Consider the following 23,327-nt stretch of genomic DNA (forward strand, 5'->3'; position numbering starts at 1 on the left):
ATAATAACTATTCAAGAAGAAATCTAGTGTACCTTACTTTCCATCTGATTCTAGAGTTTACTCTCTGAGGGGTGGGGTATAAAAGAAAAGTTTGAGGACGGTATATAGATAGTCTTCAACTTACAATAATTTGTTTAGCGAATGTTCATAGTTACAATGGAACTGAAAAAAGTGAGTTATGACCAATTTTCATGCTTACGATCGTTGCGGTAACCCCATATTCACATGATCAAAATTCAGCCACTTGGCAACTGACTCATATTTATGACAGTTGCAGTATCCTGAGATAATGTAATCAGCTTTTGCAATCTTCCGACAAGCAAAGTCAATGGGAAAGCCATATTTACTTAACAACCATGCTACTAACTTAACAACTACAGTGATATCAGTTAACAAGTGTGGCAAGAAACGTTGCAAAATGGAGCAAAATTCACTTCACAAATGTCTTACTTAGGAAGAGAAATTTTGGGGCTCAATTGTGATTGTAAGCCGAGGACTATCTTTACATGACCTGGGATGTAGATTGTTCCTTCCTGGCCTAAAACTGTTTGACAATAATTTGCTCCAGGGTGTTAAAGGTTGCACTCATTTGTAGAGTTTAGATTCCACTTAGCCGAGACTGCTAAAGAAATATGCAAAGATGGTTTTTATTGATAATGGCTTTTTTTTTGCAGCTTCGCAAAGCAATAATTGATCATATCTCAGACTCCTTTATGGATACAACTGTGCCACTTCTAGTGCTCACTGAAGCTGCTAAAAGTGGGCACGAAAAAGAAATCAAAGAATATGCTGCAATATTTACAGAGCATGCACAGAGACTTATCGAGGTGAGGTTGGTAGAAATACCCTATAATATACAGCATACAATGGACTAGGAATTATACATATATTTGTTTTTTCTTAGCAGGATTTATTGGTTTATGTATTTGGTATGGAGTGATTTCAGTTTACCCAGAAATTGTTCTTGTCCTTGTTTTAAGCATTCTGCTACTTTTGTTGTTGCTGTCACTTGAACCATATACTGTAGTTAAATTGTTATTGTGAGTTATTTACTACCTAAGGGCTATCTAATTACTATAGCTGATCCATAAGCCCTTTTCTTCAAGGGGATTGGCCAGAATTAGACAGATTCCAAAAATTCAGTATTCACATTGTTTCTTGGTGGAATCCTAATATCTATCTTAATACAAAGGAAATTGACAAAACAAATATGGACCACTGCCTGAAACTGATCTCCATCAGGTTGGAGAAATTTACCCTAATGTTTTGAATCAGTTGGCCAACCATATGAAGCTAATATTTTAACATCAGTGCCCTGATGCACCATTACTCTGACTAATGTGGCAAAATAAATAAATACAAGTCACAATTATTCAAATATAGGGAGACCCAAACTAAAAGTAGGACTCCTGTGAAAAATCATTTTCTCAAGACTTCTCAATTCTTGATGGGCTTAAGTTTCCAGTTAATTTATTGCCTGATTCCCATGATCTATTATTCCATTCAACATTGGTCAAAAGAAAGAAATGTTGAGCATCTCAATATACCTCACCAGAAAGTTTCTTTACAGTGGTGACGAAAGCATATCTGATAAAATTCTCTGGTACTGAAATCCCTTCTTCTGAGCAATTAGGAGAACTAATTGTTCCTTTTCCCATTCCACTCTCAACTTCAAAAGCTGATTTGCATCTATGGAATTTTTTATGGCTGGGTGGAAAATATACAAAAATATATAATTTCATGTGAGGCATAAATCAGTTTTTGCTTAGGGAATGCAAATGTCAAATTACATTGGAAAGAACATTGCGATCTATTTTACTTTAATATTAATTATTGCATATAGTGTTCTGTATAGTACACTTGTTTAAGGAGTTGAAGTGTATGATGTCACAAAATGATGTTGAAGCTTATTTACATGTTCATGTGTATGTGAACGTACCTGTGTGCGAAGAAAAATAATTCAAATAATCTTGATTTTAATACAAGAAAATATTTTTCTTCTGTTATTTATTGCCTCCTTATTAGCATCCATGTTTTTTTTACTGTACAAGCCGATTTATGTTAATCATCTTTTCAATAGCACGATATAGAAAATAGATTGTATCTGGATATCTGAGCGAATATGGAATACGTAACACTGCACTAAGAGAAAGAAAAGAAATTATTCAGTTAACCTAAAATGCCATTATTATAGAGGTGATGCCTATGTATGTAAATGAAGAATTGTGCTTTTGAAACATGGTTCATAATCATTACTTTCTAGCTGTGAGGGGAAAAGCTTGCAAACAGGGTGTTCTGTAAGCAGAACCTTTTTGTTTGTTTTTCCTCAAACTGGTTCCTGTAGGTTAGGAATTCTTATGAATAGAAGAGAATATAGTACAATTCTTATCACTTCCTGGTAGCACTGAATTATGGTGGTGGTCCAAACTATCAGAAGGATTAGAATAATTCATATCATGACTTTGATCAATGGTTTTCCAGCTTAGCAACTTTTAAGATGTGTGAACTTCAGCTCCCAAAGTTTGGGTAATTCTAGGAGTTGAACTCCATACATCTTAAAATTGTCAAATTTGAAAAACACTTATATTTAATAGGGTTATCATTTTTGGGTTGCACTATTTGGAATGGCCACTAGAAGGCAGAAAATAGTGTTTTTAAAAATGTCTTGGTTGCCATCTTCTGGCTGCCTCGATTTTTGCAGTTTTAATTTTGATGGTATGCGTTTTAATGGTGAAATTCTCAGTGACAGTCTGGCTGAATTATATGGCTGCAGACGCCGCCAAGCTGCCAATTGAAATAGCATGAATTATTCTTTAAAACACATAGATGTGTTACTCTTGCCCACATCATATTCAAAATAAGGCTTTTAAAGTCTGGGTAATTGCTCAAATTTCCTGCACGCCTTCAGGATGCGTGTTTGTTAACGCGTGTGCTGATCTTAAGCCTAAACTGGTTAATTTCTCCAGAAAAAAAATCAGAGCCAAGTATGGAAAAGCTTTACTAAGCTGCAAGCAAAGTGATCTAATCTGAGTAAATATGGATGAAAAAAAAAGTGGACCAACCAGACCTAACAAATCAAAGGTTCTATAAGAAACTTAGATAGAGGGCATAGATACATTTTTGTTGCTACATAAATCTGGACAGAATAGAGAATGAGATTCAGCTCATTTATATTCGGGAACTCTGTACAACTCCATGTGTGTCCTAGTGTTGTCAAAAAAGAAAAATGAAATTTTCTCTCCTCATGAGAAATACAAATGAAAGAGAAAAATCATGAAAAATTAGGTTGTCCTGTACTAATGGTGCCCTTTGTAAACTCTCTTCCATAGAGTTCCTGAAACAGCTTATGCTAAAACATTTGACTTTAGTGTTTTCACTTCATGTACAATTGTATGCATTGTACAAAATTCTTTAATTGAATTTGAGCTCATAAACAATGTATTTTTGTGTATGTTTGAAAAGCTGATTTTAAATTATGCATCCTAAAAATGAATTTTTACCGCAAGACCACGTGAATAGAAATAGTTGTATAAACATTATAAACTTAAACATAAACTGCTGTATCCACATTTGCTTTGAAAATTTTAAAGTTTGTTCTTTTCTTCCTTTCAATGAAAATATTTTTGCATGCATTTACATTTTCTTTAATGGTAAGTTATAAATAGGAAGCCAGCACTTTAGCAAATGTTGCCACCCATATATCCTCTTGCACATCTGCATTTTCTGCTCTGTTTTAGCACACATTTATTTGTCCATTTTATCAATGAATTTGTTCACTTAATCTTTTATTTCTGTTTTACTGCTTCAACTACAATTAGGAAGACACTATAACTGCTGCTACTACAATTACTGACTTATCTAAGGCTGTTGCATACATTATAAAATTGTAAATAATACTCATTTGCATTTATTGGATGTAGATGCTTACTGTTTTGTTGCCAAACACCTTTCTGCACTTTTTCCATAATGGGTATAATACTGGCAAATGCACTGTGAATACATTTGTCCTGTTTTATGGTTAGTAAATATTATTCAGGACCTCTGGGAAGGAAAAATCCTTAATGATAAATGCATTGGGAATTTCACCATTGGTCTAGTCTCTTTCCTTAAACGCTTCTACTATAAGAAAATAGCTAATTCGGGGAATTTGCAATCTGGGGAGCTACCTACCAGATAGGTAGATTAAACTGAGATAGATTAGAGGCAGGTACACTTAAGCAGGAGAGAGAGCAAGGGAAAAATCTCTCAGTGAAAGTTTGGGAAGGAGGGTTTAGTTTGCAGACAAGCAGCTGAAAACAATGAGTCCCTGGAAACTGGTGCTTGTTCTAACAGAATTTTATGTACCGGTTTTACTGTACTTTGTGAAATCAAACTCTTTGTGCAGAGGGCAAGAGGTTATTTTTTCACTGATAATAAAAGAATAATTCATAATGATCATTAAAAAGGAGAAGAAGAGGAGCGAAGGATAGGTCAGCGATGCTGTGATACTCTGAAGGAGAAGAGGTCAGAGTTTCCTTCTTAATACACTTAGTTTGCTTCCAATTTTGTTAAATCCAATTCTTAAAAGTCATACATGTGTAATGGCATCAATGTGATCCAGGGGAAGAGGAACTGGGGCCATTTCATTAAAAAAAAACAGATAATGGAAACAGGCTGCCCATTTTTGATGTTGGAAAAGTTTGGGGAACAAGGGTTCAAATCAAAGGGTGCCTAAGGCACAACATATATCACCTGCACCATATCCCTTAAGCTTCCTTCTATTCTGCTTGGCAAGGCTGCCAAGATATTCCAAGCGAGGAAAATGCCTCGGAGGAAAGCAATTATATTATCGGTTAGGGCAGGGGTCAGCAACTATGCCCCCTTTATGACCTGTGGGCATCAACTCCATCTGAGTCTCTTCCCCCCCCCCCATATAAGGGACTGCCCAACTCACACAGAGTAGCTTTGGATTTTCTGGCATATGCAGGTAAGAAACCTGGCATCCCTATTTTACTTTTGCAACAAGAATGGCAAGGGTTCCTAAGCCATTCTATTAAATCAGCCACAGATAATTTTTTTTGAATATATAGAGTTCTAAGAGAATTATTCTGGTTGTCCAAGACATATGAATTTTATTTAGGGATCTCTCACAGATATTGAGTAATGTGGTATATATGTGATAGATTGCCTTTCTCTTAAAGATAATTGCTGCCTTCGTTTTAATCAAATAAGAATGTAGCTGAGGGTTATTTCAATCCTGCTAATGCTGGTTCAGAGAAATTCTCATGTTCCTCTAAGAATTCTGTTTTATTTTTAGCAATAAGAGTGATTATAATTTAACTGATCAATATGTGTTGTTATTTTCTTATGTAGCTATAAGAAAGGTGTTTTTTTTAAAGTTTGATGATATGGCTTACTATTTATATGTATTTCTGAGCCACTGTGTGATTAATGATATTGAGGGCATTTTCAGTAAATAAGAGTGCCTGGCTTGCCAGGGAATTAATTAGATAGCAGTTCTATGGCATCTAATCACTTAGGAGTACACCACTTGTAAAATACTCCCAACTAAGCAGTCACACAAAAAGATTTTTGACATACAAGTTATACTATTTATTAATATAAAGAGAGAACCCTAATGTTGTTGGCATAATTAAAAGAAAAATGGAAGAGGGGAATTCAGAGGAATGAAGATCATTCATGTGAAGAAGCAATTTGGATGACATCTTTCTATAAACACACTAAAAGCTAACGTTACAATTTTTTTTATTTAGATTTAGAAGGCTGCCTGACTCCCAAATGTCTCTGGGTAGCTTATATAGTTAAAAAAAGGGGGAAGCACTTAGAATTAATATAACTTTTTACGATAACTTTTCTGTTAATTAAAATTGGAATATAATTCTTATGTAAAAAAACCTTGCACAAATTATGTTATTATTATTGTGGTTAATCTTCAATTTGATTCAGTCTGGGACTAGTAAAAACTTCAGTTCAAGTTCTAACCAAGGACCTAAGAGGGGTGTCAAACTCGCAACATCACGTGACATGTCGCGATGTATCGTGACTTTTTTTCCATTGCTGGCAATGGGGTGGATGCGGTTTTGGCATGCCTGTGGGCTGGCAGTTTGACACCCCTGACCTAAGAGCTGTTAAAGTGTTGTTGTTGTTGTTGTTGTTGTTGTTGTTGTTAGCATCACAGTTTGATGCTACTGAAAACTTAATTATTCAAGTCCTAACCAAAGACTTAAGAATTATTAAGATAGTGCCTAAGAAAATAGGCAGTGCCAAGCAGGATAGTTTTTTTTTATAAAATTACAGTGTTCAAGTCTGATAAATTAAATTTTTCAAGATATCAATGAAATCCTTTAGCTATCACTCTGAAGCTTCCAAACGTTATTGGTATAACAACAAATTTCATCTTCCATAATCATACTGCTAAGCTTGTAAGCCGCCCTGAGTCTTCGGAGAAGGGCGGGATATAAATGGAATTAAAATAATAAAAAAAATAAATTTAACTTCAATTTGCAAGTTCTGGTATTTTGTAATTTTTCCCCCCAATTCTTTTCCCTCAATCCTGCATCACTTATTATAGCAGGGGTCTTCAAACTTGGCCCTTTTATGACTTGTGGACTTCAACTCCCAGAATTCTTCAACCAGCGTGCCTGGCTGAGGAATTCTGGGAGTTGAAGTCCACAAGTCATAAAAGGGCCAAGTTTGAAGACCCCTGTATTATAGCAACATCAATGAACCAGGCTTTTTCTTCTTCTTTTCAATAGCTATTATATCAGGCATGTTATGAACAAGATGCCTCTCTCTTTGGTTCTTAAAGTCTCAGAAGCTCTTAACCCACATAAAATCTTAATCCAAAACCTTCTTTATGTGATGGTCCCAGTAGTTTTACTACATTCAAATTCAGACCTCTGGTAAAGTTTCCAACAACTTTCTGGTGACTCAGTCATATCCCGCTTGTGCTGCAGCCACTGATCATCCTTTTCACTAGAAAGGCACCATTTGCTATTATTTGTTTCATGTTGAATTTCCATCTTCACTCAATTAGTTGGCAAAGCTTGCTCTTCAGCCACCATGTCAAAGCCTTCAATTTCTTTAACATTCCTGATCTTATCAGCTTTTCTTTCTATATCCTTTGACTTTCACTAGTTTCTTTTCTATATTCAGCTTTCATCTTTGTTGTTTTCAAAAACCATCCTTTGATTGACTTCTTCAGCAAGGATTCTTGTTTTTTTTTTTAATGTAGTCATTCAGGCCATGTTCTTCTTCCTCCACAGTTTGTTTCACCTATAGGAGTCCTCTATCCTCTTCAGTTCCTGGCAAATACAGCTGATCAATATCACTTTTTGCGTCCTAAGCATAGTGCATTGTCATTAATTTCCTTGTCTACCAATCCAAGCTATTGAGTTCCATCTGGTCCAATCTAGAGAAAATTGTCTAGGGAAAAGAAAATATTAGCCAATGTTTACTGCAATAAAAGTTAGAGATATTTGCACCAGATTAAAACTGATTTGACAATTCTTCCCAGCCTTACCTAAAGAGTTCCTTCTCTAGGCACCATTCTTTTAGCTGAGATAATACCTGAGGTCCTGGGGTCAAATACCTATGTTAAATTCAGAATTGATAAAAACTTCAAAATACTGTTAATAGTATTTTGTGCTAGGAAATCTATGAAGGGAGCAAAGTGAAAACATCTGTGAAACTAAAATCTGGTTTTAGTAATTACTGCAAATGCAATACAGTAATATTGCTCTTGTGTTACCTTCTCATTTTGATTAGAGAAAGAAATGAATTTCCTTTGTAAGTCAAAATTTGTAATGGTGCCCATGTGAAAGGCAGTTATGAATGAATGATGTATATTGGGAAACTATGCAGATGCTTATATATACTTTTGTGCAAGGAATTTTTAATTCTGTCCTCATCTGGTATTGCTTGGTTGTTAGTATCCCTTTCTTCCATAAAAATATTTGATCAGGTCCATGCCATTATTATTATTTTAAAATAAACTCCCTGTAAATATTCTGTGTACATTTAGTAGGATGTACATTATTCATATATTTGCTAGTGTTGGATGTTTTCCTTGAATGCTTTCAAAGTTCTGTGACTGATAATTTATGCAAAGGATGAAATGACTTCGGCATGTTTTAAACAATGTGATTATCTCATAAGATTAAAAGGCCATTTTTAATGAAATACTGACTAACTAGGATTTGAAAAGGTAATGTGATAATGTAATTACATTAGGAATGAAAAGAAATACAATTAAAATAGTAGCTCATGTTGCTATTATTCTACCAGGTATGGTAAGATCCTGCCCTAAAGACATTATCAACAAAATCTGGATCCACATAACATGCTAAAATGGAACAGAGTTGGTTTGGCCTTAATTTTGTCTATTGTTTAAACCTTGACATTTTGGTTTGTGCACTACTATTGATATGGCTTAGTTCAGGGGTCTTCAAACTTGGCCCTTTTATGACTTGTGGACTTCAACTGCCAGAATTCCTCAGCCAGGCATGCTGGCTGAGAAATTTTGGGAGTTGAAGTCCACAAGTCATAAAAGAGCCAAGTTTGAAGACCCCTGGCTTAGTTGATGTATGGGGCCCCTCAAGTGTGATTAATCAACAAACATGATTTGACAAAATAATGGCTTAGTGCTTGTGTAATATGTGAATCCAGATCAGACATTTGAAAATTATAAACCTTTCCTTGGCCACCTCCAACCTTTGGAAATGTAGGCAATGAAGCAGACATAAAGCAGCTGTGTGTTCAGACTGTGATATAGAATAGAAAAGTCTGCAGTGGTGAATACTGAAGTAATTGAACAGGTTTCAGTGAGTGCTAAATTTACATTGCAACCCACTCTAGACTAACAAGAAATGGAATAATTCAGAATTGAATAATCAGTGCAGCCTAGTTTCTTCAGCTGGAACAGGGCCCTGTCCAATTAGCAGCTTCAACTAATTCAAGGGAAATCTAGCCCACATATAAAGCAAAAGCTTTAAAATGATTCTTAGGGAATCAAGCAGATGAATTCCTTAAGCCAGGATTCCTCGCTGAAGAAGAGCCCAAAATAAAACACAAGAACAAAAAAAAACCAACCCTGAAGACTTTGACTGACCTTTTGATAGAACATTTTAGTGAGCTGAACTTTTGAGATGCTTCCACTGCCTTGTTATACTGGCAGAAATACTGCAGTTGTGATATTCTGAATGAAAACATCATTATAGTAGGGTTTTTATAATAATAAACTGACATAATTACTGGATTTTGAATTAAAACTGCAATGAGCCATTACGCACACTCATTTAGGTTGATCAAATAGCAGCAGAGGGAAATTAAAAATCCTCTCAAGCTGAATGTACAGTATATGCCACTCTCAACATAGGAAGAGAAAACACAATTGAGCCTCACTTATCACAAGATCAAAGAGTACTGTGGTTTTACCAGTATTACCAAAAACAAATAAACATAACATGGACTACTTCTGAAAGCATCAGCATTTTTGAGAGACATATGCCACCATAGATATATGCCATTACAACACAGTAAGATAAAAGTATAAAATGCTGCAAGGTGTGCAGAGATGTTTGCAATTTAAGCTGTGATATCAGTTATACAAAATTAAGATATATATTAACATAATCCACCTATGGAAAAAGTTCAGTAGTTAAGGCACCAAGCTAGAAGCCAGGAGACTGTGACTTCTATTTCCACTTTAGGCATGAAAAATGGCTGGTTGACCTTGGACCAGTCAGTCACTCTCTCTCAGCTCCTTACCTTCCAGAATTGCTGTTCTTGGGAGAATAGGAGGATGGAGGAGTATCAGGTATGTTTGCTGCTTTGAATTATGTAAAAGCAATAAAATAAAATAAAATAAAATAAAATAAAATAAAATAAAATAAAATAAAATAAAATAAAATAAAATAAAATAAAATAAAATAAAATAAAATAAAATAATAAAATAAAATAAAATAAAATAATAAAATAAAATAAAATAAAATAAAATAAAATAAAATAAAATAAAATAATAAAATAAAATAAAATAAAATAAAATAAATAAAATAAAAATAAAATAAAATAAAATAAAATAATACAATAATAAAATAATAAAATGAAATAAAATAAAAATTCTTTCTTACCGTGGTGTGTAGTTTGCAACAAGGAATCACAGTCTTGACATCAAAATTAGATGCTAAGAATAGACAGGAGTGAGGTGTTTATTTCTATGTCATTTTCCATGTTCAAAACACCTCAACCTGTAATTTAAAAACAATATTGTATTGTATTATTTTGATTACTTTTTACTCAAGATATGCATTTTAGTTTTTTGTGAAACTAGAAAGAGAAAACGTGAAAAATGATGGGGAAATTATCACTGGCTCTAATTTGAGTATTTGCCCAGCAAATCAGGTCAGTTTGTATAAAACTGAAGACTTAGGCCAATATTCTGAGCTAGGATAGGCCTCCAGCCGATTGATCTGAAGAATGGTTAACGATCTTTATCACCACATTTGGGAAGATCACATTTCCAACGTCCCCCCCTACCTCCTATTCTCAGTTTGTGATATACAAAATGATGCAATCTTACTGGCAAATGCATGGGGTAGGGTGGGACATTTATTCAAGGTGATGGCATTTCAGCACAATTAAAGTTCTTCCTCTTTTTTACATCTGAGCCTTTGAATGTGTACCTGCAGCCACCATCTTGACTTAATTTTTCTGATTGCCCGCAGATGCTTGTGCTTACCCTTCCATTAAAATAATTAAAATAATCCTATTTTAAATTTTAGAATTTTAAGAGTGTGACATCATGAGAAAATTCCACAGTTTGAAAATTCTACAAAATCACGATGTAAAAAAGATGTTGAGACTCTAGAAAGAATACAGAGAAAAGCAACAAAGATGATTAGGGGACTGGAGGCTAAAACATATAAGGAACGGCTGCTGGAATTGGGTATGTCTAGTTTAAGGAAGAGAAGGACAAGGGGTGACATTATAGCAGTGTTCCAATATCCCAGAGGCTGCCACAAAGAAGAGGGAGTCAAGCTGTTCTCCAAAGCACCTGAAGGCAGGATAAGAAGCAACAGATGGAAACTAACCAAAGAGACAAGCAACTTAGAACTAAGGAGAAACTTCCTGACAGTTAGTGTAATGTATTGGGCCTTGTTTTACTGAGTGTACCATGTGGGGGTTGAATGCTGGAAGGTTCCTTAAGCAGGGAGCTGGCTAACGGCTCCCAGCTGCTCAGACAATCCATATCCATATTGCTTCTAGGGCGGCAATAGGTTGCTTTAAGCCTATTGGCCGCTACCTAAAGACCAGGGTATAAATAGCTGCATTCGCAGCCCTGTTTCCCAGTTCAGTTCCTGCAAGCAAATAAAGAATGTTCCTGACTGAACTCACTCGCCTCGTTTCTTCTCTCAAGCAACGAACCTAGTACAGAACACTGGCGATGAAGGTGGGAACCTGCTCCTTCCACAGAGCTGAGAGTCACTAGGGGTGAGGCTGGAACGTGCTTGGCAGGAAAGCAATTTCCCCCCCTATGGTCAGCCTAGCACAGCCACGCTAGCGACCACGAGCCTTGTGGATCAGTCCCTGGGCATAGGAAGGAGCAGGACAAGAAGACGATGAGCCCCAGCCATGAAGACTTCCAGAGATGATGAAGGTCGGAAAGCTGGAAGAATTCAATGTAACTCACCCAGAAAGATGGTCTTTGTATATTTCCAGGATCGAGAACTATTTCTGCGCCAATCAAGTCGCCAAAGACGGCCTGAAGGCTGCAACGCTCCTGTGCGTTTGTGGCCCAGCCACATTCGACATTGCAGAGAATTTGTTCACCCCAACTCAGCTGGAGTCTGTATCGTTCACAGACTTGAAGATACGACTAGGCAACCATTTCCAGCCCAAGCTCTCAGTAATAGCTTGGCGGCACGCATTTGAACAGAGGGTCCAGCAACCGGGTGAATCAGCTTCCAAATTCATCGCAGCTTTGCGGCAGGCTGTGCCAGTTCTCCGATGTAGAAGAGAGACTTCAGGACTGTCTTGTCTGTGGCCTCCGAAATCGAGAACTGCAACAGAAGCTCTTTGCCAAAGAGACTTTATTGTTCCCAGATGCATTAAGAGAAATCATGGTGGATGAAGCTGCTACCAGGGCCATAAAAGCCATGCAGCCTGCCAAAAGCATGCAGCATGAGGAGGCCATCCACCACGAGGACCCCTTACATGTGGAAGACTCCGACAGCAGCCAAGAAGTGGACAAGCTTGAACGGCATGACAACCAGCCACATCTTAGCGACAATCAACATGGGACAACTTACAAGGCAGGTCCCTTCCTTAGGTGCCCGGGTTGTGGCGGCTGCCACCAATGCATGGACAGCAGGTTCTGGACAGCCATGTGCCGGGCCAGCAGGAAGACCGGCCACATTGTGTCTGTCTGCAGACCGCCAATTGGACGTTCCGATCAGGAGAGGTACCGGGGCCCCGGGGCAATTTAGCATAGGGTTTTGCTCCAGCCGCCGCAACGTTTGCCGCATGGGAGCTCGCTGCCCCAATGAGCCGAAATTTTGACTTCAGGTTGAGCTACAAGAGGTCCCTTGCAAGATGTAACTGGACACCGGGTCAGCCATGTCCATCATATCGCTTGATACATTCAGGTTCATCTGCAACTGCAGTAAGAGATGGGCCAAGCCTAGGCCATCCGACATTATCCTGACCAACTTTCAGAATGCTAGAGTCACCGTCAAGGGCGAGGCCATATTGGCCGTCAAATTCAAGGGGTTTTTTGGGCACCTGGATGTTGTTGTAGTAGAGGGTCAGAGAATGAGACTGATAGGACTCGATTGGTTTGATGGATTAGGTATCCAAGTTACCGGTATCAACTGGACACAAGCGTCAGTATGCGAGGAGTTCGCAGATATTTTTGACACAAATCTAGGAACGTACAAAGGCCCTCCAATAGCATTTAAAGTGGATCCTGCTATAATGCCTATCAGGATTAAGCCCCGTAGAGTTCCATTTGCTCTTAAACACAAAACAGATGCTGAATTGGACAAGCTAATCGAACATGAGGTACTACAGCCCGTAGATGGGGGTGAATGGGAAACCCCAATTGTCACACCACTAAAAGCCAATAGACAGGTCAGGATTTGTGCTGACTACAAGTGCCCAATTAATCGTTCACTCAAGTAGCACGCATACCCTGTGCCAGTCGTGAGCCACATCCTGGCATCGTTGCAAGGGGGTACAGTTTTCACAAAGTTAGATTTAGCACAGGCCTACCAACAGCTACCTGTGGACGAGGCCACAGCACAGACTGTTGTAATGCACAGAGGGGCATTTAAAGTAAAACACCTCCAATTTGGGGTTAGTGTAGCCCCTGGCATTTTTCAAAGCATTATGGAGCATATGCTCAAGGGCATTCCGGGGGTCTTCCCCTACTTTGATGATGTGCTCATCACCGGTGAGTCCACTGAGGTGTTTGCAAGGAGGCTCAAAGCAGCTCCACGAAGCGGGCCTTAAACTTAAGAAAAACAAGTCTAGTATAGAAGTCCCTTCAACTGAGTTCTTGGGTTTCCATATCAATGCCGATGGCATCCACCCTGCTGAGTCCAAGCTGAAAGCCATTCAGCTGGCACCTAGCCCCAAGATAAAAGGAGAGCTTCAGGCATTCCTAGGCCTCCTAAATTTTTACCATGCATTCCTTCCTAACAAGGCCGCAGTGGCAGAGCCGTTACACTGGCTCTTGGATAAAAACACTGCTTGGAAATGGACCAAGGTCCATGAAAGCAGTTTTAAGGCATTGAAAGCCCTACTGTCCTCCAGTTCAGTGATCACCCACTTTAAAGAGTCTTTGCCGGTGTGCCTTGCGTGTGACGCATCCCCATATGGGGTTTTAAGCCATTTGGAGAGCGATGGGACTCAATTCCCAATTGCTTATTACTTGAGGACATTATCTTCTGCAGAGCGTAATTATGCACAAATTGATAAAGAGGCATTGGCCATCGTAGCCGGGGTAAAAAAAATTCCACGACTACTTGTATGGCAGGGACTTCACGGTGTTCACAGACCATAAACCGCTATTGGGGTTATTCACTACTGACAGACAGACACCCCATATTTTGTCCCCTAGGATGTTAAGATGGTCCATCTTCTTATCGGCCTACAGCTTCAGGCTGATTCACAAACCTGGCAAAGACATGGACCATGCAGATGGACTCAGCCGGTTACTATTGCCTCAGATCGAGCCAGATCCGGCTCCAGCGGCTCGCATTTTGTCTATTCAGGATTTGCCTGAGTTTCTCCTCCATGCAAGGGATGTGGCTGTAGAAACTGCTGCAGACAAGGTTTTAAGCAGAGTGCTATCAAGGATTCACACAGGGTGGCTGGAAAACAGTCCTGGACCTGAGTTCCAGAGCTACTTCACACGTAGACACGAGCTTTCAGCTCACAAGGGTTGTATTGTATGGGGGAACAGGGTCATTCTCCCCACTTCATTGAGAGGCAGAATTTCAAGCCTTCTTGAGGACTAACCTCATTAGGCACACTACATTGGCTCCATTTCACCCTTCCAGTAATGGGCAAGCCGAACGGATGGTGCACATTACAAAGGAGTCACTGAAGTGCATAGTGACTGGGGATTGGCACCACTGACTGGCTGATTTTTTGCTTTGCCAGCATACTACGCCTTGCACAGCAACAGTACCATGTGGGGGTTGAATGCTGGAAGGTTGCTTAAGCAGGGAGCTGGCTAATGGCTCCCAGCTCCTCAGACAACCCATCTCCAGCACTGCCATTGGCTGCCTCTAGGGCAGCAATAGGTTGCTTTAAACCTATTGGCCACCACCTAGAGGCCAGGGTATAAATAGCTGCATTCGCAGCCCTGTTTCCCAGTTCAGTTCCTGCAAGCAAACAAAGAATGTTCCTGACTGAACTCACTTGCCTCGTCTCTTCTCTCAAGCAACGAACCCAGTACACAACAGTTAGAACAATTAATCAGTGGAACAATCTGTCACTGCATTTTTGTGTTTGTCAGCTAAGCACGTTGCAGTTTGCTCTTTGCCAGCTGTGTTGTTATCATTGTAACTATGGTGTTTGTCACATATCCAACTATGTTTTTAGTTTAATCTCTGTCTCTACTATTGCGTGCGCATGTCTCTGGTTTAATCTCTGTCTCTACTACTGCGTGCACATAAAAGAAAAAACAATTGTTTGTTTTACTTACTTACTTACTTCTCTTTGTGCTGTTCGGTAAGCCAGAACATGTAGTCAGTTAAGAGTTTTTTGATTAAAGTGTTGTTATAGTAAATATATTTCGGGTTTTCCTTATCTTACTTGTTTTGTACCATGTTTCGGATGAACCATGGTTCATCGACCTCTGATAAACAAAGATACAGAGTTTTTGATTTACACTCCCGACACAATCTGCCTCCAGAAGTTGTGAATGCACCAACACTGGAAGTTTTTAAGAAGAGCCTGGACAGCCATTTGTCTGAAATGGTATCGGGTTTCCTGCCTGAGCAGAGGGTTGGACTAGATCAGGGCTTTTCAACCAGTGGTACAGGTACCACCTGTGGTACATTGGCACCCAACAGGTGGTATGTGACCATCCTAGAAAGGTGGTAGCAGGGTAGGGGAATGGCAGCACCACACAAACCTGAGCGAGAGATGGCTGGAGCTGCAGGGCTGTCAGGGCTCAGCGGAAGTGCCAGGATCAGCGCCAGGCTCCAGCTGGAGCTTGACACTGATCCTGGCGCTTCTGCTGAGCCCAGAATAAGTGCTGATCAGCTGGAATGTTGCAGCATCTCCAGGGTCTTGTGATTTACATTCAGATGCTTGGCAACTGATTCATGTTTATGATGGTCACAGTTTCCCAGGATCATGTGAAGTGACCAAAACCTGCTGCAACCACCCAGCAGACCAGGTGCCATTGTAACTTTGAACAATCACTAAGTGAACTGTTGTAAGTCGAGGACTACCTGTATTTCATCACTTTTTTCCTTTTTTTTGGTCATTCCTCAAATTTTTGACACCTTGCTAGGCAACGTGGTATTCAGATGTTGCCATATCCTAAAAGTGGTACAATGGGTGAAAAGGTTGAAAAGCCCTGGACTATATGACCTCCAAGGTCCCTTCCAACTTCTTGTTGTTGTTGTTGTTGTTGTTGTTGTTGTTGTTATTATTATTATTATTATTATTATTATTATTATTATTATTATTATTGACTTCCTGGCAGAATTATGTGAATTAAAACACCTAGGCAACTGAACCAGCCTCAACTTACTTAACCAATATACAGTATATTCAAAATTACGATGCTGTTTCGGGCGAAAAAACAAACAGCTGAGCCGCGGGCAGCCCGGGAAGGCTGTCTTCGGCGCCGCGCCGCCACCGTTCGGGCGAAATTGAAGCCCCCTCCTCGGGAGAAGAGGAGGGGGTGAGGCCCCAGGTAGGGGTAGAGTTCTCCGGGGCCGCCTGAGCTTGGAGCTTGGGCGGCTGAAGGATTGAACTCCCCCGAAGCCTGGGTCGCTCCCAGCTGGCCGGCGTCTCTGCTCCGAACTTCTTGGAGCAGAGCCAGGCGTCTGCGAACCATCCCTGCCTGAAGAAAGGACTATGATTTAAAGGAGCAGGCAGAGCGGTGCAAGAGGTAAAGGTGAAGAGGATTATTTTACTATACTCTCTAGCTTGTTGGACTTTTTAAATTTTAAGTGAAAGTGCGTCATAATTGAGGACTAAAAGATGGCGGCGAAACCTCCCCCTAAAACTCTTCGGAGCGGTGGATCCTCGCCGGGGCAACAATCATCACTACAGGCGTTGCACCCTCCTGAAGCGCTGACACCGCAGGATTTACGAGATGCTCTGGATAAACTTTTGGAATCAATCAATCAATCAATGGGTGATAAATTTGCGCAGATGGAGGAGAAATTGGAGAAATTGGAGGAGAGAATGGAAGAGAGGATGGAACAGAAGTTCAGCGTGATGAAGGTAGACATTTTGTCTTCAGTGCATAAAGTGGCGGAATGTGTGGAAGAATTAGATGAAAAAATGGATGATCTGGCTCAAAGGAATGCTATATTAGAAGTTAAAGCACGGGAGAATGAAAATGCAAGAGACAAAGTGGAAAGGGAGTTAAGCCTAGCCCAATATTACCAGATGCAGTTTGCTGTCAGAATCAGAGGTTTAAAAGAGAATATTAAAGAAGATTTAAAGCAGCTGATTTCTGAGACTCTTGAAGTGGTATTAAACCAGCCAGCATCTGAAATAAGAGCAGCTATGGATAAAGTGTTTCGGGTGAATTCATGGATTGCCAGACAGAGAAAGTTGCCTAGAGATGTGGTGGTTTATTTTGCAAAAAGAGAGATTAGAGATCAAGTTATACAAGCTGCCTATGATGCTAAAGTGGTGATTGCTGAACAAGAAGTCTTGGTTTTAAAAGAAATTCCTCCAAGGATTTTAAGGGGAAGGAAAGACTATACATTTCTCGTGCATGAGCTTAAGCAAAGAGATATAAGGTTCAGATGGGAGATTCCGGATGGGCTGATGGTGATGCATGAAGGTAAAAGATATCGGCTGATTACTGTGAAGCAAGCGCGTGATTTCTACAATAATGTCTTAAAAGCAACCCCATTAACACTTCTGGAAGCTGGAAAGGGATCTGGAGAAGGAGAACATCAAGAGGAGGAAACAGAGGAAAGTGGTGCTGGAGAAGATCAAGCTACAACTTCTTTGGATGATCCTAGAGAGCAAAGAGTAACGCGTGCTGCTTTAAAACGAGCAAAGAAAATAAAAGAACAAGATCAGCAAAAGTCTTCAGATTCTTCACAACGTACATATAGTCAAGCTGTGGGAGGAGCACGGCCTAAAGAAATTAGTCCTATCAAAGCAGTGCTTCAAGAGCTTTGGGAGGATATGCATGGCAACTAAATTTCTAACCTGGAATGTTAATGGACTAAATTCACCGCAGAAGAGGAAGAAAGTTTTTCAATATTTAAAACAATTTAAGATAGATGTTATATGTTTGCAAGAAACGCATATTAGAGTTTTGGATCAAAAGCATTTATTGAACTCGAGACTGGGTACGCAATTTGTTGCCTCTGCAGAGAATAAGAAAAATGGAGTGGTTGTTTATGTTAAAAGTGCATTAACAGCAGACTTAATTGAAGCAGATAAGCATGGAAGATATGTTATGATTGAGCTGTTGTTAGAAGGTAAAAAGACGCTTCTAGTTGGATTATATGCACCTAACCAACAACAAGCTGATTTTTTTAGCTTACTCCATACAAAGCTTACCCAGTTGGATTACAAATCTTTTATTCTTATGGGAGACTGGAATGGTGTTTTGGATGTACAGTTGGATAAGGCTGGAGCTTTTAAGCGCATTCCAGGTCATGCTAGACTGCCTAAATCTTTTTTTGAAATGAAGGATGACCTGGAATTGCGAGATATTTGGCGTGAGAGACACTTGCAGGAGAAGGATTATACTTTTTATTCTGATAGACACCAATCTTTTTCGAGGATTGATTTTATTTTGTTGACTAATGATTTTTTTTGAGAACTAAAAAGGTGAAGATTTGTGCAAGAACTATTTCTGACCACAGTCCAGTATGGTTGGAGATTGATAAGGAGAAAAGAGATAGGCGCTCGTGGCGCGTAAATGAGAATTTGTTTAGAAATCATAGAAATGTGGAAGAATGCAAACAGCGGATGAAGGATTTTTTTGAAACTAATATGAATAAAGGTACTTCTATGGATATGGTGTGGGATGCTAGCAAGGCATATATGAGAGGGGTGTTGATATATATGAACAACAAACATAGACGTGCTGTGGAAGCTAGGAGGAAAGAACTGGAGAATGAAATAAAGGAAAAAGAAAAGGCTTTGATTTTGAATTCAGAGGATGTGAAGACTAAGGAGGCTATTAAATTGTTAAGAGGACAATTTGATAAATTAATGGCTGACCAAGTGGCAACCATTCTGCGGTTTGCCAGGCATAACACTTTTTGTAACGCTAACAAACCAGGCAGATGGTTAGCTTACAGATTGAGGAAAAAACAAAGGGCTTCTAATATAGACAAGATTGTGCATAAAGGAAGGGTTGTGTTTCAACAGGACCTTATCAAGGATGCTTTTGTGGATTTTTATTCTAAATTATATGCTAAGGAGAAAATTAATGAAAAGGACATTGATATATATTTGGAAAATGCTAGCATCGCGGTTCTTACGCAAGTACAAAAAGAAGGGATTAATCAACTGATCACAGAAGAAGAAATTTTTATAGCAATTAAGGAATTGAAGGTGGATAAAGCACCAGGTACGGATGGCTTGACTGCGGCCTATTATAAAAATTTACAATTAGAAATGATAAAACCGTTAAAGGAACTGTTCCAGACAATCCAGAGGGGGGGAAAGGTGCCACCGTCTTGGAGAACAGCTTTTATCTCTTTGATTCCGAAGGAAGACCAAGATGTTACTCAAGTTAAAAATTATAGACCGATATCGCTTTTAAACACAGATTACAAGATATTTGCTAAGGTTTTGGCTAATAGACTGATGAGGGTTCTGCAACAGGTGATTCATGGGGATCAAACAGGGTTTATTAGTGGTAGGCAAATGAAAAATAATGTGAGGCATATAGTTGATGTGTTAGAGTTTTTGGAAAGGAACAACCAGATTGCTGCGGTGCTAATTTTTTTAGATGCTGAAAAAGCTTTTGATCAATTGAATTGGAAATTTTTGTTGAAAGTTTTAGATAAAATGGATTTTGGGGAAAATTTTTTACAACCGATTAGGGCATTATATCAAAAACAAACTGCCCAAATTATAGTTAATAATAGCTTGACAGAAGCATGTAATATTGAGAAGGGCACAAGGCAAGGGTGTCCGTTATCGCCCTTGTTATTTGTGTTAACATTAGAGATATTATTGGTTAAAATTCGGAATTCGGACAAAATTAAGGGGATTCAAATTGGAGATCAGGATTACAGATTGAGAGCATTCGCAGACGATCTGGTTGTTACAGTGACCCAGCCAGAGAACTCTGTTGTGGACCTGATGGAGATAATAACACAATATGGGAAGGTTTCTGGATTTAAGGTTAATGTACAAAAAACAAAAATTTTGGCTAAAAATATGACAACATCGCAAAAGGCCCTTTTAGAAGGATTAACTGGATTTGAGATTGTTAAAAGGGTTAAATATTTGGGGGTGATTTTGTCGCCCTCTAATACAAAGCTATATAAAAATAATTATCAAAAATTATGGGGGAAAATTCAAAAAGAATTGGAGAGTTGGAAAAAATTGCAATTGTCTTTGTTGGGACGGATTGCAGCAGTAAAAATGAATGTCCTGCCTAAATTTTTATTTTTATTTCAAATGATACCGATTCTTAAGAAAGATTCTAATCTGGAGGAATGGCAGCGAGGTATCAATAAATTTGTGTGGGCAGGGAAAAAACCACGAGTTAAACTTAAGATTATGCAGGATACTCGTGAGAGAGGTGGCCTTAAATTGCCTAATTTTAAATTATATTATGAAGCTGCTGCATTAGTAGGAATAAGTGACTGGATTAATTTGACGCAAGGGAGGTTATTAAATCTTGAGGGCCATGATTTGTTGTTTGGCTGGCATGCATATTTGTTGTATGATAAGAAGGTAGACAACGTGTTTAGGGTGCATATTTTAAGACAGGCATTGCTGAGAGTTTGGAAGAAGTACAGACATAAGATAAGTTGCAAGATACCATTATGGGCAATTCCAAAACACGCAATAGAAAATATACATGCTGGCTTCAAACATGACTTGACTACGTACAAGGAGATTCTCAGTTTGGAAAGAAATGTTTGGTGTTTGAAATCATATAGCCTCTTGCGAGAAGAGAAGGTTGTTCAAAATTGGTTTCAATATACTCAGTTACGGGCCAGGTGGAAAGAAGACCAGAAAAATGGATTTACAATGACTGATGAAAATTTGATAAAGCAAATTAGGAATCAGGGACCAGCACATATCAAACAGATATATCTTGCATTGATAGAGATTGACTCAGAAACAGAGCTTGTTAAGGATTGTATGATAAAATGGGCCCAAAATATCCAGGAAGTCATCACAATGGACACATGGGAAAAGATTTGGGTGAGGAACGTAAAATTTACACAAGCTCAAAATTTAAGAGAGAATTTTTACAAAATGTTTTATAGATGGCATTTAGATCCTAAAAAGCTTGCAAGTATGTATCCGAATTATCAGCCTAAATGTTGGAGGTGCGGTGATGAAGATGCAACATATTTTCACATATGGTGGACTTGTAAAAAGGTTAAGGCTTTTTGGATAAAAGTCTGGTGGAATATGCAGAAGATTTTTAAACAGAGGTTAAAGTTTTGTCCGCAATTCTTTTTGTTGGGAATAATTACAGATGCCACAGTTGTGGACACCAAGTTGATGTTGAATTTAATTACGGCGGCAAGACTTTTGATAGGCCAATACTGGAAGAAAGAGGAACTGCCGACCATAGAGGAGTGGACTTTAAAGGTTTCCGACCTGGCAGAGATGGCGAAGATTTCGGCCTATTTGAAAGATTATTCGCAAGAACGCTATATTATGGAATGGAGAAAATGGATTGATTTTATCCAGAACAAGTATAGGGTTAAGAAGTTTTATGTAGCATTTGAATAAGTCTTCTTTCGTTTTTTTTTTCTTTTATTATCTTAGTTTCTTTTTATACATATTCAATATTATTATTATTTGTTTTATCTTATATAAGCTAGAGAGTGATGGATTTTAGAGTTTATAATTGTTAGTATATGATTGTTTATGATTGCTTTTTATATATATACCTTGTATTTAGCTCTGGGAAGTCGGGGGGGGAGGGGGGGAGGGGGGGAGGTAGGGAGGGGGGAGGAGGGAGGGGGAAGGGGGGATTCTTAAAGGAAAACTATTTTAAAACTCTTCAAGAAAAGGCTTGAGGTTAAAAAAAAAAATTACGATGCTGTCAGTCATCAGACACCTTTACTTGATCATATTTCATCCATTTGAATTTGGAAAAAAATGTTTTACTAAGTTGTGATTGATTTTGGCAGAGTGTTTCTTGAGAAAACAGAAATAGCTAACATAACAGACTTGTTTCCCTTGACATATTTGTTCTGGGCAAGCGGAGCAGAGTTATTGGATATTTCAAATTAAGTGATTTCTAAATTTTGGGGGGCTTGCTTCAAATAATGCAAATGTTTGAAAAATATGGCACTTTTAGTTATTTCCACTCACTCCTGGGCTCAGAAAACAATGAATTATAATAGTATAGGTTGTTTTGGAGTCTCTTAGGACTTAACAGACTCTACAAATCCATTTTCCATGTGCTGTTGGGTATTTTATTTTTTCATTTCTCTCTACTAAAGGTCCTTGGGTTGGGAATGAGTCACAATTCTGCATTAAAATGAATTTGTTGAGCTAGTCTGTTAAGGGTTTCCCTTCTGTGCAAGAATAACTGCACCAGAGAGCATTGGAATAGGAAAAGATTGGAACAGATTAAAGCTGATGTCCTGGCAAATTAACAGAGGATGAACAGTGTTTCTCAAGGGGATGATTTTCAGGTGGGCCTTGACAACTGGTTGCTTAGTGATCGTTAGAAGTTGCCTGGGGGTACTTATAACCAGATTTGAAATTCCAATAGCCACTCCCTCCTCCTCCCCCCAGCTATGTGACTACAGTTCCAGGCACTTGGCAACTGGCCCCTTCTATGGCTGTTTGCAGGGGCCTGCAGTCATGTCACTGCTGTTTATGACATTTTTTGCAGAAAACCGACATTTATTTCCGATTTTCAGCAAAATTGCATCCATGGTGAACCATTGGTTCACTTAATGACTGTGGCATTCACTTAATGAAGAGAGATAAAGACCACAGTGACTTGATTAATGACCACTGTAAAAAGGTCCTAAAATCAGATTGGTCACATGGGTGACCCAATTTACAACCATCACAAGTTATGATGGGTAGGCTCCCTTATGGTTGTAACTCAAGGACTACCTATATTTACTTCAGAAAACATAGCAGTTAATTTTGTAGCCACCTTTCGGTGTGCTTGTGTATATTTGGCCTGTACAGGACATATTTCTCCTTTATCATGGGTACAGTTCTCTTTCTTCTCACTTTGTATTCTTATCTGGAATTTTCTTGCTTTTTCTCTTTTATTTCCTTATTTCCTTTTTTTTCCCCATTACCTCTTTGGGTCCCCCCCACTCACCATCAAAATCGAAGGCCTTCTGCTTCTGTTCTAGAGCCAAGGAAAGTTCATTCTTTATTTCCTCATTTTACTTCTGTGATGAGCCACCTTCAGTTTAATTTTCTGAATT

At 38.7% G+C, this 23,327-nt stretch overlaps 1 protein-coding gene across 1 annotated transcript in view; it reads left to right on the forward strand.

Moving 5' to 3' along the window:
• The window catches only part of CTNNA3 (catenin alpha 3), a gene marked incomplete at its 5' end in the record, with an annotated part of 847,188 nt that overhangs the window by 446,453 nt on the left and 377,408 nt on the right, over positions 1-23,327 (forward strand). Inside the window, one exon of the mRNA XM_081329881.1 lies at positions 675-827. Coding sequence (XP_081186007.1) covers positions 675-827 — 153 coding nt within the window. The remainder of the gene's footprint in view (positions 1-674; positions 828-23,327) is intronic.

Source organism: Vipera berus (genome assembly GCF_964194415.1).
Source record: "Vipera berus genome assembly, chromosome: 5".
Lineage (NCBI taxonomy): Eukaryota > Metazoa > Chordata > Lepidosauria > Squamata > Viperidae > Vipera > Vipera berus.